Consider the following 16,353-nt stretch of genomic DNA (forward strand, 5'->3'; position numbering starts at 1 on the left):
TTTTGTTTCTCATGAAAAACAAGCTAGACTCTGCTAGTGGAGGACACTGGCAGCACACACTGCAGCACATTACCTCCTTAGATGTTTCATATTCTAGCCGCCTCAACACCGCCTCCTTCACTCCTAATATTTTGTTGCCATTTAATTGTTTCATAGTCTGCCTTCTGTGTTTGTGGTCCTCCTGGAAGGACTGTATTAGCGGTTTGAGTAGTAAAATAGTAATTGCCCCAACATATTGGTAGCTAGCTGTCAAAGAACAATGTTAGCTGTTTTGGTAGAATGTTGAACTAAACAGTGGCAAAAGAATTGGGAAGTGAAACTGTAACGTTATATTGGTGAAGCCCTGTAGTACGTGGATAAAACTCTCCAGCCTTGGATCATCAACTAATGGACCTTGTGGTGAGATGGTTGGGTCAACTGCCATTTCCAAGGTCAAGAATGAACTTTCATTCTAACAAAGGAAATTCTTGCTTATCTAGTTCTGAGGTCCAAAATCTATTGTTTTTCACTGGTGTCCATCTCTCTGCCTACATCGATGGTCTTTGATTCTGTGGGAGTTCCCATGGCATGGGAGAATAGTGTGTGACTCAGTGTTTTTAAGCAAAGATAAAGAACGCACATGACAGTAAACCCACGCCATCTGTGTCTATGAAACATAATATAAAAATAAACCATGTAAACGTATGGAAAACACTCCATTCAGCAGCGCTCCAATTTGTCAGTCGGAATTTATTTAAAAGGCAAACACAAGAAACGCTGAAAGGATGAAATTCCAGCCACCCTGTTTTTCGGGACGCTACACGGCTCGCCAATTTGTCAGCTCCACTCCAAAATAGTTCACAAAAGGGCACGCAGGCCTATAAAACCTCCCACACCGGGAAGAGATCCTGGTGAAAGCAGCATACAGTAGCTCCTGTGCCCCCCCTCCTCCTCACCTCCTCCTCCCTACTCCATGACTAAGTGATTTAGCCAGCTCTGGTGCAGGCCGCCTCTCACTTACAATGCCTCCCTAGGTTAGTGACAGAGCGGGGAGGGTGGCAGAGAAAGAGAGAAAACCCATTTACAATGCGGCTTACACACGGCCGTCCCCCCACAGACGGCGCCCATCCTTGGATTGATGTGTGGTATGCATAGTTTTTGGGTGCAATTTGGGCACCAGAGAGAGGGGGAAAGAAAGAGAGGGCAAGTCTGTGTATGTCGGAGGGTGTAGGAGGAGGGGGTCCGGGGCTCAGGCTGTCTGTTCTCTCGCCCTCTCTTTGAGTCAATAGTGTTCCGGCAGCTGAGGTTCTTTATGAGGGGAACAATCTGGAGGGTCTTGTCAGAGTGCCGAGCAGCTGCTGTTTTCTGGCGAGCTTCTTTCATGGACCACAGGCCTGGAGTGGGCTGGTGAATACAGACGCACCCTCCCCACCCACCCTCCTCCTCATCACCCACCACCACCCCTACCTTCTCCAATTCCTCATCCTCGCCCCCAAAACCACCCCTCACACACTGGAAGCCCTCCCGCACAATGCCAGATGAAGAGTGGCACAGAGGAACATGAAGAGAGCAAGAGGAGTGTTGTTATTGTGCGCTACACTCTGCTCCGTCACCCGGGGTACCGTCCTTCACCCCGAACAATGCTTTCATGAGGTATGTGAAGATCCTTTCGTAAGACAAACACAGACGTTAAATAGCGTATTAAAACCACAAAATATAGCTCAGACATATTGGCACCGGTGATCACATTTTTACAACCTGATGTGTGAGTGGACATTTGATTTTTTTTTTTTAATAGATCACAATAAAACCACAAGCCTGATTCAGGTTAGATTGGAAGAGGCTGATTATAGCAGAACCTCTTGTATTTCTCCTGAGTGGGATTTTCATTAGCAGAGCAGCGAGTTTGCATTTGCTCCCTTTCTGTCATTGAGTTCAGTTAGTGAGATCAGTTAACACACACTGCCTCCCTTCTTCATATACGGCTCTGTTACAATGTTACATTCACTAGACTATAACTTAACAGTATGTCATTCTATTCAAGCAGCCACTCCAGAGAGAGACGCTGCTGGCACCCTTTGTCCCTTGCCCAGTTGTCGGTGTGGCGGGTGCAGCAGTGAACCTGCGCTGGTTGGCTCTGTGCTGGTGTTTGGCTTCAGTTTCCAACAGGCGTCTCCTGTTTAGCTGCTGTCTGAAGGCACCAGGTTCCCTGTGGTGTCCAGCTGCATGCATTTACACGTGCAAGCCGACACTGGGCACTCTGTGTGGTCTCTGTAATGGACACATAAAGATAAATTAAAAGAAAAAAACGTGGAGACAACAAGAAATGCGAAAAAAATAGTTTGTACATTTTCGCTACAAGATCACAGAAGTGCACCGTTCATTGAATTTTCAATTCTGAAACAAATATAAAAAATTTAGGAAAATCTTTTAATAGCCTGCTCAGAAAAAATGTTGAAGCATTTTCCGATGCAAAAATGGTTTGAAAGAATATGGCTCTGATTTCCGCATTTTTATTAGCATTTTTTCAAACTTTTCTTTAGTCACCCAGAAATGAACATGAAGCACAGAAAAAAGTCAAACAATGAGACTCTTGCCACAGGAAAATTAGTTCTATCTGACACTGCCTCTGTTGGTAATAGACAACTAAAGGTAAGCGTTTGAGAGAAACGAGGTGGATTAGCTCAAACAGGTCCTTAACCAACCAGTCTACTGGAAAAGGGAGTCATCCTTCTTTAGCAGGATCAAAACATGGACGAAACTTTAAAACAAACCATTTATCTTTACGTTTACAGTAAGTTCTTGTTCAGGCTGCCAGCCCATATCCAGACTGATTTTAGAAAGTCTGGACAGTTAAAAAAAAAAACACAAGAAATGCAGATCAAAGCCACATTTGGAAGTGGTTAGAGATGCAATTGCAATCATGTTTCTATAGATCTGTCTCAATCCGGAAGCTCTCGACACTGAAATCAGATTCTAAAATGTCACTCACAATGCAACACAACAACACGGGGAGGCTTTTGTCCGGGCAAAGCTGGAAGGAACCTACCAGAACATGCTACTGTGTTGAAAAACCACATCAACAGCATATGTAGTGACTGGCACCTATGTTAGCAGTCCATGCAGGTAGATTGGTGATGTCTAGACACACAAATCTGAACTGATCACAAATAGTAGTCTGCGTTTAAGATCTGATTTGAGAATCAAATCTGATTTGCCTGCAGTCTGAACAAAGCCTGTCAGGTAATTAAGAGCAGTAGTGACTTTTTATTGATCAGTAGAATCACTTTGTGTTTCAGGATAATCACAGAGAAGGAAGGGACATTTGGTGTGGAGTACAAGTCCACTTTAGGTTTAAAACAGGACCTCTAATAATGACAAGAATTACATAACTTACAGACACACTGAGAACACCCCCCACTGTACAGCATTACTTTGAAAACATCCCATTTTGCTTTTGTGCAGATTGATAGTGGGCTTCTGTGTTTGACTGGTTATCTAAAAAATCTTTTTTAAAAGTTTGCTTGAGAATCATAAATCCAATGAACAGAACGTACACGGATCGTAGCAGGAACCGAGTTCATACATGTCTGAAAATGATGTAAATGTGCAGCATCTTGTGAGTCCCACCTGAACCAGCTGAGCATGTGGCCGGCGTGGCCGCCGTGTCGACAGTTGTGACACCAGGTGAACCAGTTGTTGAACTGAGCAAGTTTGTTCTCCCTCGTCAAGTCCACCTTCTCATCTGACTTCCCTGTTCCTGCCAGAGAGGATTCATCCGTAAGTCAATATTAACAGTCAATAAAATTTGACTATCTGTCAACGTTGGTATGAGTGACGTCACAGCAACAATGAAACTGTGTTGGCCACTGAACCTCCAGGTGCAACCGCCCCTAAATGTAAATCAAAGTCCAGATGTTCTCCCCTGCAAATGCTCAGTTAAGTATTATAGACACTGAAGCTGCTCTAAGACGCCTGCCTGTTACTGGAAACATCAGCTAAGCATCTGTCTACACACTCCACTTTACCTGGGCAGTTAGACACAGGTGTGCCCATGTTCATGAGGCACAGGGCACAACGTGGCAGCGGTTTCCTGCAGCCGGGGCAACTGGTGACTTTCGACTTGGTGGGTGAGCCGCTGACACCGTACTGACTGAAGCCCCGGCCCTGGTGAGGCATCGCCGAGCAGCTGTAGGAGATAGACTTCCCACAGAAGTTGCAGCTCACAAACACCTGTCACACAAGAACAAACACAAAGGTCGGCTGATAAGGAGTGGTGAACATGAAGGTAAAACCAACAAGTACATGCTCACCAGCTGTCTTATTTTCACTTTGAAGGGGAGAGAAAGATAAGCATTAGACAATACAGCAATAATCCCAACATGCTTTAACTGGGAATAGAGTTAATAAGAAGTCAAAGTACAGATTCCTCCAATCTAAAAGAAGAAATCAAGATCACCAGCAAGAACACAGGTTTTATGATGAGCATTAGCTGTGAGTGTTATGAGCTTGGCTGACACTCGTCAGATTGCTTGGCACAAACTACCTGTGCTGTGATAAACAGTGCAAGCATCCTATTTCGTAATGAGGGAAAAAACATGATAATGTTTGCCAGTAGCCTGTCACATTAGAGTCATTGTGTTATTTTATGTCAAGACACTTTTACTGAGGTAGCAAACATGCATTCACACAGAATTCATCAAACTTATAATGACTAACATTATCAAATACCAATTATCAAACTATTTATGGCTACAATTTATTGTTATTTTCAACAATAATTGATTTGTTTAGTATTTTTTATTTCTTATTTCAATCAGTCCCAAAGAAGACATCTTAAAAAGTTATAGTAACAGTTATATTGGTAAGTGGGGCCAATATTGACTTAAAACAGCTATATCGGTCTATATTAGGATCGGTGTATATTTTCTCTGATATTTTAGTTGAGTTCAGTCATATTTTTAATTTTATGGGCAGTATGTTATATATATTTGATCCTTTTCCTTAATTCAAGTGGTTCTATTTGTGTTTTTTTATTTATAGCTATTTATAATGATTAAAAATTATGGTGAAAGTTTCTGTGTCCTTATGTCCTTTCCATTTTATTGTTCTTTTGCATCCTTGGAGCCTTGAGTACTATTATCATTTTTGTCTGTTGTCTGTATTTTTTTGTAAATTGAGTGTCATAATGGATGCCTTGTCTTCTATTGCAAACCAAATCTACCTACAGGTACAAATAAAGTAACCTGAACCTGTCAGTGAATTTCATTTCAGCAGCACAATTATCAAAAAAAAAAAAAAAAAAGTGCCCCCTGATGTCAGTTACCTGGGCCAGTGGTTTGGAGCTGGGGTCCAGCTTGCCTCTGTGGATGTCAAACTCGGCCCGCTTGTGCCAGAATCTCCACGCGTCCAGCAGGTTGCGGTAGTTTTCGATCCAGCATTGGACTCGAGGGTCTTTCAACACGTCGCCTGGGGAGCCCTGTTGGAAGAATTTGTTTTCTCAGCCTTATCTCACATTATCACTTTAGTTTACACACAGCATGACAAAACAAACAGTTTTAGTGTACTTGGACATATAGCTTCAAGAAGCCTCGCCCTTCCTGCCTCGTCCTACACCCATCCCTCTGGTCAAACATGCACATGTTTGTGCACATGTATGTATGTGAGGTTACATCTGAGGTGGTGGATCACTCATACACAGCACTACTATTCATGAGCAGGTTAGAACAGGAAAACAATCAAGCAAACCAAGAGCTGAACGAGTTGTCCTACAGTATGTTAAAATGTTACAGACCTGTTCCACAACTATATTTGCATTAGTATTTCTTTATAGAAACAAGTGCAGGAGAGCCAACAACTCCATAGAGGTTTGCTTTATATTGTTCTAGGAGGAGGCAACTGTGTTAAGAATGAGAAGCTGTGACCTTTCAGAAATGAAGAGGCAAGTTTTAGCATGCGGCTTCATCTCTCCAAGGGTGCGATCAGACCTTCCTGCCGTCCTTCTTTCTTTGCTGCACTTTTATAGTTCGTTCATTTAGGTTACTGTTTAAACCTCGCACCCAGTGTGTAGTTTGCACGGCACAACACAAGTTTAAATAGCTTTCTTCTCACCTCTGGCAAAGAGTGTGTTAAAAGCTCTAGAAGTTTGCAAGCAGGATCAACCATGAGTGTCAATTAACACTGTTCATGGAGGGCCAGTGTAGTTTCACAGTTATGGTGGAGATGCAGGCGTGTGTGCCAGGTGTAAGCCTGAAGGAGATCATATGATTGCGTGTGTGTGGGTACATGCATGATCAACGCACCTGGAGCTTGTTCGCAGCTAATCCTGAATTCTACTGGACACAGCAGCCTAATTATTTTTGTGTACATTCATGACTGTATGCTGAAGGACCTCTGTGATTCACAGCGGCAGCAACTGAACTTTACCTTTACAAAAGTGGAAAACATCTGTTTTCATCATGTAGCTAAATATTTTTGTTGTAGTACTGGATTTGGCCCATGAGTTGCGACTCCTCACCAATCATACTTTGTAAAAAAAATGTCCTAAGTACAAAAAAAGACTAACTTGGCGTAATTTGCCTGTGTACCTTCAGCATGCAGAAGCTGGCAGTCTGGACATCTCCAGTTCGGTCCACGTAGCTCTCCATGAGGTCCACACCATCTTTAGTCAAACCAGTCAGCAGGATGCCCTCCAGGTTGCCTGCCTCCTTCATGTCACTGGTTAGTTTATCAATGTATCGAGGCAGCTGCAGCCAAACACCCCCAGAGAAATTCAGTTTATCAGATCAGAGGAGAATGCAACACTAAAGAAATTCAACAGGAAATGCTGTTACAGAGTTTGACACAGGACGTGATCTGTTGTTGGAACATTTGCTTTGTGTTGTGTTACCTGGGCGTCGCTGAGAAACATACAGGCAAAGGCTACTCGGTCCCGCACAGCAACACTGCTCTCATACTGAAAAACAGACAAAAAAGAACGTCATCCTCATTGCAATGTGTTTCTCACTTAAGATTTTCTGCTCTTTGACACAGTTTCACAGAAACACCTAATCAATTCTAAAAGCCAAGATGGCAGGAAGCAGAGCCAAAGTGACAGACTAAATGTTCTTATCACGGAGTCATCTCTTCTGGCCAACATAAGGTCCAAAGAGATAAATAAAAGTGACAGCAGCTGGCGGCCAGAATCTGACGCAACTGAGAAAGGAAGTAGCAGAAACACACACTCTGTCCTGGGCACAGGTTAATTTTATGTGCAGTGTTTTATGAGTTACAGTACTGATTACAGAAATCCAAACCACACTGCTGTGCACGTGAACACGTGAACACCATCCAAAAACTAATATAAGGAGTTTTTAAGTGGTTATTAGATTTAGCCTTATTTTAATAGTGGCACCTCTATATGGCCTACATAAGCAAATGAGACCATCCACCTGCCAACAGATTGGATTCTCCAAGAATTCAGTTGAAACAGGCCTTTTTTACATTTTCTCAGGCAAAGTTACACTAAGTAGTATGTTAGCCTGTTAAAAGGGAAAGAGGAGATTTCTGTTTAGATAAATGTGTTTTTGATGTTATATTTTGTGGTTATGTTAATGCAAATACTACCACATTTGAACACAGGGGCCCACAAAACCAACAAAGTATGAAATATGAATATGTAAAAGTTTTCATAAAGTCAGAACAAAACAACTAGTGTTCAGTGAGAAAAAGGTGTCACTTTAAACATCTGTTTTCCTTTCTTTTCTCTGACTTAAACTCCTTGTATTTGCAACAGAGCCATGAAATTCCCTAGTAAAAGTAAGTAAAAGATCCATTACCAGCACGCCATCATAGGCTCCAGGCTCACTGGTGAGAAAGGCAAACATGACGCAAAGGTAGGGGTTCTTCAGCTGCAGCCTCAGAGAGCTGCACATCTCCCTCCACAGGGAGGACTTCTCGTCGGTGTAGCCTGACAGAGCCATGGCAACCACATTCAGGTTCAGGTCACCTGAAAATAAGAAGAAGCCAGACAAGCAGGTTTATCTAATATCTGCAAAGTCTTTACTGTAACTGCAGAACTGTGGCCGTTTTTTCATGGCGCTTCTGAGGGCAATTGTTCAAGGTGAGTTAGCTTTGTGGTTCAATGAACAATAAGTACCAAGGCTCTTTAAAAAGCCCTTTGTTTCATGTTAGCTCACATTTAAAACAACTCCATCACTCTTTGGTCATGCTGCGGCCTTCATCAGAGAGTATTATTCAAAACAAAACTAAAGAAAAGGATTTAAAGTGTCCTTGAATAGTTACCTAAATCCTTTTTTTGCAGAGGCACAGACAGCTTGGTGGTACTGACGGTCATGTACTGTTTATTTACTGTTTATATTATACAATGCATTTAGAAAAGGTTCCAAAGGCCAACGTGGTGTAAAACTCATTCAATCACTGACTCAGGAGTGGTTTGACATTTTGGGACCTATGCTTATTCATGAGATCCAGCACCTCTAAAGCTCAATAATTAACATGTTCAAACCAAAATGTTTTTTTTTTTTACACCTCAGTATTTGTACAGATTAACAAACAGGATATAAAATGTTGATAAGCGAGTGCTGGAGGTGCAGGTAGGTGGATTTTTTCACTTTTGGACAGAGTCAAGCTTAGCTTCTAAGATAGGCGTCTCATGGCTTCTAATTGTACTGAAAGATATGAGAGCAATTTCGATCTTCATCTTCATCTTCATCTTCTTCATCTAACTCTCAGCATGAAAGCAAAAAAAGAGTTCTTTCCCAAAATGTAAAACTTTTCCTTTAAAGGTAGGATTGTAGGACTAAGTGGCATCTAGTGGTGGGCTTGCAGACTGCAAACAATTACTGTGGCTCACCCTCTCGAGAGACAGTGTTTGGTTTGTCTGTTATAGGCAACTGTGGAAACTGAGGCTGTGTAAGAAGATCACAATACCGGGGTAACAATTCTGCAATACTGTAAGCAAGGTGATATTTTTCAAGATGGATATTTTTAAAATATAATTTCAGGAAAACTGTCACAGTACAAGAACACACCATGATATGAGCACAAAAGAGCAGTGAAGACAGGTAACAACACAGCTACACATCAATCAGGGTTTAAACACAACAGAAAATGAACCACTGCCATGAATTTTTGCATGTATCACGATACACGATGCACGATTTTGAGAAGTATCATGAAACATAATATCTCGATTCTCAAGTGTATCGATGTTTTCTTATATCCCTGGTGGAAACACGGTGACGCAACATATCGGCCTCTATGGGAGAGAACCCATGCCCTCTGCAGATATGAACGGCTCAATCTAAGGTAATGTAAACACAATTCATATTTTCAGGTGGCTATATTCTATGTTTGCTATGGTCTGTCAATCAATCCCTCTAAATCTTACACACCGGACCTTTAACATTAAACTAATGTTAAATTTAAACTGTAAAATGAAATAAAATACTTTTAATGGATTTATCTGCCAAAGTAACTAGGGCAGTTTTTAGGATCATAATATGGAAAGGGACTGGAAGATTTTATCTGATATATATTTTAAAAAGCAGTTCAGGAACAAGTCAAACTAAAACCACGAATTTCACAAAAATGTTCACATTTGCATGAGCGTGCAGAGAATCAGTACATTAAGGCAGAGCTGCTGTTTGAAAAAGAACACTGTAACTGTCGAGATGGCTCTGTTGACACTCCTTATCTAATGGATGACCCCATCAGTCATGCTCAGGAAACACTCATTAGAACACACAGCAGAAAAACGTTTGACCTACATTGGTGGAATTTTTCTTAGTCAAGACGTGTGTAAACAACAGCCTTCTCTCCATTTTCATTAAACCTCAGTGTGAAAAGCACTGCAGCTGATACAGGACGAGTGTTGTATGAAAAACAAGGTTCTCCTGCTGTTACATTTCTGAAATTCCTCTAGACCTTAATTTCATTAGTTAAAAAAGCTCTGAAGACAAAAAGAGGCACTTTATGTTTATCAGCGTAGTACAAAAACATATTTACCACATTTCTGAGCAGTGACAAAGATGACACTGTTTTTTCAAGCTTTTATACCCGCTGTGGACCTGAGTCCCTGCTTGACACAGCTTCATAAATATTGCTTACATAACTTCCTATTGAAGCAGTATGACATTACAACATACAACATATCAGTGAAGTGTGAATCAGTTATCTCAGAGAGATAAAAGGCCATTTAAAAGTTTGTGATTATTTAAATGTTTGGCATTTTTACTTTATTAGGACCAAGCACATTACAGCTGCAACAATTAATAAATTAATCTACATGTTGAAAATTAATCAGAATCTATTCTGATAACTGATTAACCGCTTAAAGGAGGAATATGTAATATATTTACTGAACTAACTCATAAAATGTGGTGACTTGATAGCTCAGTTGCTAGAGCATGTGCCCCATGAACCAAGGCCGTGGCTTCGACTCCCACCTGTCATAAACATTTAAAAAAGAAAGAATAACAAAAAAAAAATCATAAAATGTCCATGATATGTCATCAGAGATTAAGGAAACCTGCTAAGTTGAAATACTGGCTTCTCTGACAACAGCACTACAGCCAGCATGTTCTTCATGAAAGTCCCACTACAGTGCACAACGTCCGTTTCTGTTTGCCTCTTGCTCTGTTTCAGTGAACGCTGGCTGTTTGCAGAATGAGTCAAGTATCTGTTTATGAGTCGTAAAGAATCATCAATAATCTTTTTGAATGAGTAGATGTTTAACGGTTAAATTGAGCAACGTGTTAACACAGTCTGATAGGCAGTCATTGAAGTCCAAGTCCAGACTGTGTGTTTGTCGGAGCAGTGAATGTTTTTTTGTTTTTTTTAAAGCCAGATAAACTGACAGAGTTAGAAACAGCTAAAGCGAGACTCATCATCACTTGTCATTGTCAAAGTATAATGTTGCGCTCATCTTGTGCTCTTATAGTTCAGTGTACCAGCAGCTTGCAGGGAACCTGCCTGAGCTTTGAGTCTGGGGAGGAGGAGGCGAGGGGAAACAACTTACTTCAACCATAGATCGTATAATAACGCTAGTTGTTTCTCAAGCAAACATGTCAAATATTTAATGGTTCCAGGTTGTCAAATGAGAGCATTAGCTGCTTTTCTTGGTCTTAATAATATTTTGAGAGCTTTGGACTGGACATTTGATTACGTTACTTTGCCCTCTAGGATATTGTGATTAGTATTTTTCAGTGTTTCGTGATTGTTTTAAATCCCAAATGATCAACTGATTAATCAAAAAAATAGTCTGCAGGTTAATTAATAATGAAAATAATCGCTTGTTGCAGCTCTTGTGCACATAAATTACTTGATATAAATTTATGGAAATTTAAAATGACTGAAGTGCTTCACATTTTCCAGCATTACATGTGCAGCGGTGCGTTTGGTGAGGATCATTCCTCCATCTAGTCAACACTTGGCTTCAAAGACACACCCGCCAGCCTTCCTCCTCCTCTTTTTACGCCCTCCTCTCCCTCCACCATGCTGCAGCACTCACCCTTCTCAGCAGTAGCTCCCTTGTTGAGGATCTGGATGGCCCGCCGGATGTCCAGGTTGAAGAGAGCCACGGCGGCCGCCCGTTCCCACTCCCGCTCCTGCTCCAGTGACCGCAGGAATATCTCAACATCGATGTCGGGGCCCCGGCTGATCCAGCCGCAGAGCCGCAGGGCGAGGCAGCGCTCCTCGCTGAGGTACCGCGGTACATCTGTCTGCCGGTCTGAACCACTCCAGCACCTGCGGCTCTCTGTTGTGCCTGAGAGAAAAAAAACATTTAATCAGTTGACAACACACAACACACACATAACCAAGGTCTGATTCTTCTTCACAAACAGCATTTTATCATATTAAACTTTCAGGTGACAATAAGAGTGTCAGTGACATACCTGAGCTGGTCTTTACGATGTTCTTGATACCAGAGTAGACCACAGACTGTTTGTTCCCCTGCAGCTTCAGCTCCATATCCTCCGCACACTGCTTCATATGTGATACTGCTATAGGAATTGTAACTGATACTGCTGTTCACACATTAAAACAGCATGAAAAACAAGGCAGACTGAGTTGCACAAAAACCACCACTACTACAGAATTATTATTCAAATTCAAGATGGACTGAAGTAGAAGAACGAACAGTTAAACTGCTGCTTACAGTTTTACAATCTAAACAAGAATTAGTATTGATTATAGAAGACAAACTTCTAATCTACAATATAAGAAGACTTACTGTAGGTTCATAAATTACACACAGTGAATGTGCCTTTTAAAAAGAAAACCACGTCTATATATTTCTAAAACAAAATCACTATGGTTCAGTAGATAACAGATGAAAAAGTCTCCGACCAACAAAAAAAGTATGTTTTCACCACCACCAATTGTCATCAGGATTGTCTCATTTTTATACAAACAAACTGTACACCATCAAAATAATTTTAAAGATGCTATACTTAAATTCTAGACATTGAATTTAAATGCACAATATGTACGGTCTGACAGTTAATGACATTGTAAAGTACTGCTGGATCATGGGATGTGTTGTCTTCATTGCTAACCACCATTGCCAGTGAAAATCTATCTGATGTGACTCAGGCAGAGGTCATGTTCACGGATGATGTAACGTATTTAAGTTTTATTTGCATTTATTCACATTTAGTTATGTTTGTAACTTCCTTGTTACAGATTTCTCTGGGATTGACCACTGTTTGAAATATTTGGGATAATGTAAGTGCCCAACTCAACAAAATATATAAAATGTGTCTGAAATTTTTGGACATTTTAATGTGGAAATGTTCTGTATCAACAATAATCTATTGAATGACATTTTACTTCACAATTTTTTATATGTACAAAACTAAAATTTACACTAACAAGAGCAAAAAGACTTTTACACATCTGACCAGTTAGCTATGAAAAAGGAGGGATAAAACTTTAGATAAGAAGGACTTGTAAAGCACAACTATGAAATGAAGAATCTTTGTAGATTTTTTTGGTAAGCAGCTGTATCAACAGTTTGGTTTATCAAACCACAGTTGCACCAAATCACAGTAATTTCACAATGACTGTTATACCAACACAAATATGAAGACAGTCACACTGCCCCACGACGCAGGTATTTCCACCATTTCATTGCCAAAAAGGATATAAAACAGATCACACCACAAAGACTTGAGCTGGGGATCGTTTCCTCCAGCCAGCAGGTGGTTCCTCCACACCTGGACGGTATCGTGCCCATACCTGGACTGCGCCCTCTGCCTCATTTTTGTGGCTATGTCTTTCTCGATAACACTCTCCACTCCTTCAGGCCCATCCTCAACGCAATCGTACAGGTGTCTGCCGCACGCCCACATCAGAGAGGTGGTCGAGCTCCAGGCCAGCGAGATGCGTTCGAACACGGTGAAGTCGGTCATGACCCGGTTGGCTGCTGACACGACCACCATGCGGTTCTGAGAGGACGGGTGCCAGGCAAAGCTCCCAATCTGGCTTTCACAGGGCTGCACGCTTCGCTCGATGATGGTGGGCTCTGTCTCATCGCCGATGGGTGTGGGAGTGTGTTGCATGTCGTACAGGCGGATGATGTTGCTATCACGTGTCAATGTGGCCAGTAGGCCGGTACGGGTTGGACACCAAGCAACCTAAAATGAGAAAGGTAAAAAATCATGTTACCAACTGCCAACCTTCTGCCTGTAAAATCTACAATATTCAATATCTAACATAAATATATTGTTAAAGGTAAAATGTGTCACAACATATTATTATAAAGAAAAGTGGTGCCACAGAAATGCTCTGGCCTGAAAATTATATTCTCCAGCCATAAGGGAACATGTTCATTTGGTACAAATCCCAGCAAAAATCACATCATCATTAATTTTACTTTTTTTTCTGTGAAATGAAAACTAAAATCGTGATTCTTATCGCAATCGCAATATCTGTCAAAGTGATCGCAATATGATTTTTTTGCTTATCGTTCAACCCAATTAAACACTAAGCACATCTCCTCAAAAATAATCTGCATCATACCTTAGTGAGTGGCTTAGGCTGCTCAGTGAGTGTGAGCACAGGCTTCTCAAACTTCCTCAGATCCCAGATGGCCACCTGGCCCTCAAAGAAAGAGGCCACCCGGTCATGGAAGTGCGGGTCGACTGTCACCCCCTGAATGGCCTTGGTGTTGACAAATGTTTTCTGGCTTGTGTTTCTCAGGTCAAATATCGCAAGGTTCCTGTGCATGCCTGCCAACAGCAGCTTTGGGTCACGAAGCAACCAGCAGAGGGACAGGCAAGCATCGTTCTGGCCTAACTCATACAATGGTTTGGTCACTACTGTGCTCAAGTCCAAATCCACAGATGAGAGACGAATCTTATCTGCGGCAACACTGGCCTCAGGGGAAAACTTACTGCTAATATCCCATATGAGGACAGAGAAGTCTGCCCTGTGCTTGTCCAACCCAGCAGCCAACAAATTGCTGTCCACTGGGTTCCAGGCTAACGTGTTGCATTGACGGGCATGCTTGGGCACAAACTCTTTGCCCACCAACTCTTTACATGTGGAGTTGTGGCTCTGACCCAGGCTGGTGAGCACCACTCTTCCGTTAGCTTGGCCCACGGCGAGCAAACACTCAGGCTCATGCTTTGGGTACCAGGCCACACATTTCATGTAAGGGGTGTCAGAGTTGATGGCGAGTAAAGTAGCAGCAGTTTCTTCAGACAGCGGGAGAGTGCCAGCCTTGGTTTCAGCACTGCCCACAGGTCCAATACGGTACAGTCCCAGTTCAGAGTCACAGATGACATAGCGGTCCGGGTGGTGGGGAGACCACAGGATGTCCGGCTTGGAGCCACTCATGGTTCAGAAGCAGCTAGAAGGATCTCAAGGGAAACTGCCTTCTACAACCTGGAAATTGGATATATTGACACAGAAATCAGCATAGATACTTGTGGCACCACCACCATCATCAAAGTGTAGCATTCAAAACAAAGCTAAAGAAAATTATTTAAAACAGCCTTGAAGAGAGCTTTATAGTTATGTTTCTTCTTATATTTTATAACATGTTGTTATAAAGGCCAAAGTTGTGTAAAACTCATTCAGTCACTGATTCAACATTCATTATCTAGCGGTTTGACTTCTTGGGAAATATGCTTATTAATTAGATGAGAAGATCCAACGTCTTTAAAGTTCACTAATTAACATGTTAAAACCAAAATGATATTGTTGGTTTTTTGTACAAACTAAACAAAGAGGATGTAACATTGTAATTAGTGAGCTTTAGAGATGCTTAGATTTATGATATGCATATTTTGTAGCCAGATATGAGAGTGATTTCAGCCTTCTATCCAAGTTTCTACAAAAAAGCAAATAAGTGTTTTTCTTGAATCTTCTAGTGATGCTTGAAGCGATACGTTAACATTAAACTAAGGGCTTTGTCTACAAAAGTAACTAACGTAGTTTTCAGTTGTCTGTCGGATGATATTTGACGGAAATTTTAAAAAGCAGCTGGAAACAAGTCAAACTAAAACAAGCGCTATTACAAAAATGTTCACATTTCAATTGAGACAGACATTAAACCACAGTGATGTGTTACAAGTAAGTTGAGGTGTGTACTATCATATTACACACATCAGCTTGCTCAAACAGATAGAGGTTGGCCAATAAACAGCACTGAGAAATCTCATAAATATGTTAAAATAACATTAACGTGAAAATTAGCTAAACTGCCAATACACATATGAACGCTTTCAAAGCTTTGGCTATTTATAAAAAGTTAGCGATCTGATGCTGTTCAGCTAGTTAGCAACCTATTTGTTTGAAATACATGAGCTCTGTGAAGTAAAAACTGCAGGTCGTTTGCCACATGCCACAGTGTTACAGTAGTTAAACCATAAGTTCCAAGTTTGTTGACATGCTAACCTAACTAAGCTAATGCTAACGAGTGAAGGACGAGCTAAAACCTGATCGTTTAGCTCGAGCTGATTAAGCTAGCAGTCGAAAACATTTGCTAACATTTACCAATATAAACGATGCTGTGTTACTTACAAACATACGAAATGTTTAAATGAGCAGGTGAATCACGATTTAACACACACATGTCGAGAAGGGACACTTCGAGCCCCACTGAATGTTGTGTGTTACACCAAAACACGTCCGTGATGTTAGAAATGTCAGCTACTCAAAGTTCCGGGTCGTGTCTCGGAGGAACCAAACAGACCCGTAAAATCTCGCGAGAGAGATAACTTCAACCTAAACTGTGATCGTTCCCTAAGTATAATGGGAGTGTTTTATATCCCTAGAGTTAAGAAAATTCTAATTTGTCACTTCAGGAAACATAATTAGCGTCTACAGCGTACGCAATTAAGAAACAATGCATACAAATCTCGC

The 16,353-nt window shown here is 41.3% G+C and overlaps 1 protein-coding gene across 1 annotated transcript; it reads right to left on the reverse strand.

The window, feature by feature from the left end:
- Nucleotides 1-709: 709 nt before the first annotated feature.
- On the reverse strand, nucleotides 710-16,147 carry mios (missing oocyte, meiosis regulator, homolog (Drosophila)). Its single transcript, XM_084727605.1, has 12 exons — nucleotides 16,012-16,147; nucleotides 14,005-14,871; nucleotides 13,130-13,619; nucleotides 11,877-11,975; nucleotides 11,492-11,746; nucleotides 7,797-7,966; nucleotides 6,869-6,934; nucleotides 6,567-6,725; nucleotides 5,306-5,458; nucleotides 4,008-4,212; nucleotides 3,610-3,739; nucleotides 710-2,250 (listed from the first exon to the last, which is right to left on the reverse strand). Exons 2-12 carry the CDS (start codon nucleotides 14,821-14,823, stop codon nucleotides 2,160-2,162), a joined length of 2,637 nt encoding a protein of 878 aa, XP_084583731.1. The 5' UTR covers nucleotides 14,824-14,871; nucleotides 16,012-16,147; the 3' UTR covers nucleotides 710-2,159.
- Between the last annotated feature and the right edge of the window lie 206 nt (nucleotides 16,148-16,353).

Source organism: Lutjanus erythropterus, chromosome 9, assembly GCF_056507025.1.
Source record: "Lutjanus erythropterus isolate fLutEry1 chromosome 9, fLutEry1.hap2, whole genome shotgun sequence".
In the NCBI taxonomy this organism is placed as follows: domain Eukaryota; kingdom Metazoa; phylum Chordata; class Actinopteri; order Lutjaniformes; family Lutjanidae; genus Lutjanus; species Lutjanus erythropterus.

Bases quoted from the DNA above. Each gene is read 5' to 3' on its own strand.
- mios (XM_084727605.1), bottom strand. From the start codon at position 14,823: ATGAGTGGCTCCAAGCCGGACATCCTGTGGTCTCCCCACCACCCGGAC. The intron at 6,935-7,796 runs GTAATGGATCTT...TCTGTTTTTCAG, and splicing joins GAGCCTATGATGGCGTGCTG to TATGAGAGCAGTGTTGCTGT. The intron at 2,251-3,609 runs GTGGGACTCACA...TGTCCATTACAG, and splicing joins CACATGCTCAGCTGGTTCAG to AGACCACACAGAGTGCCCAG.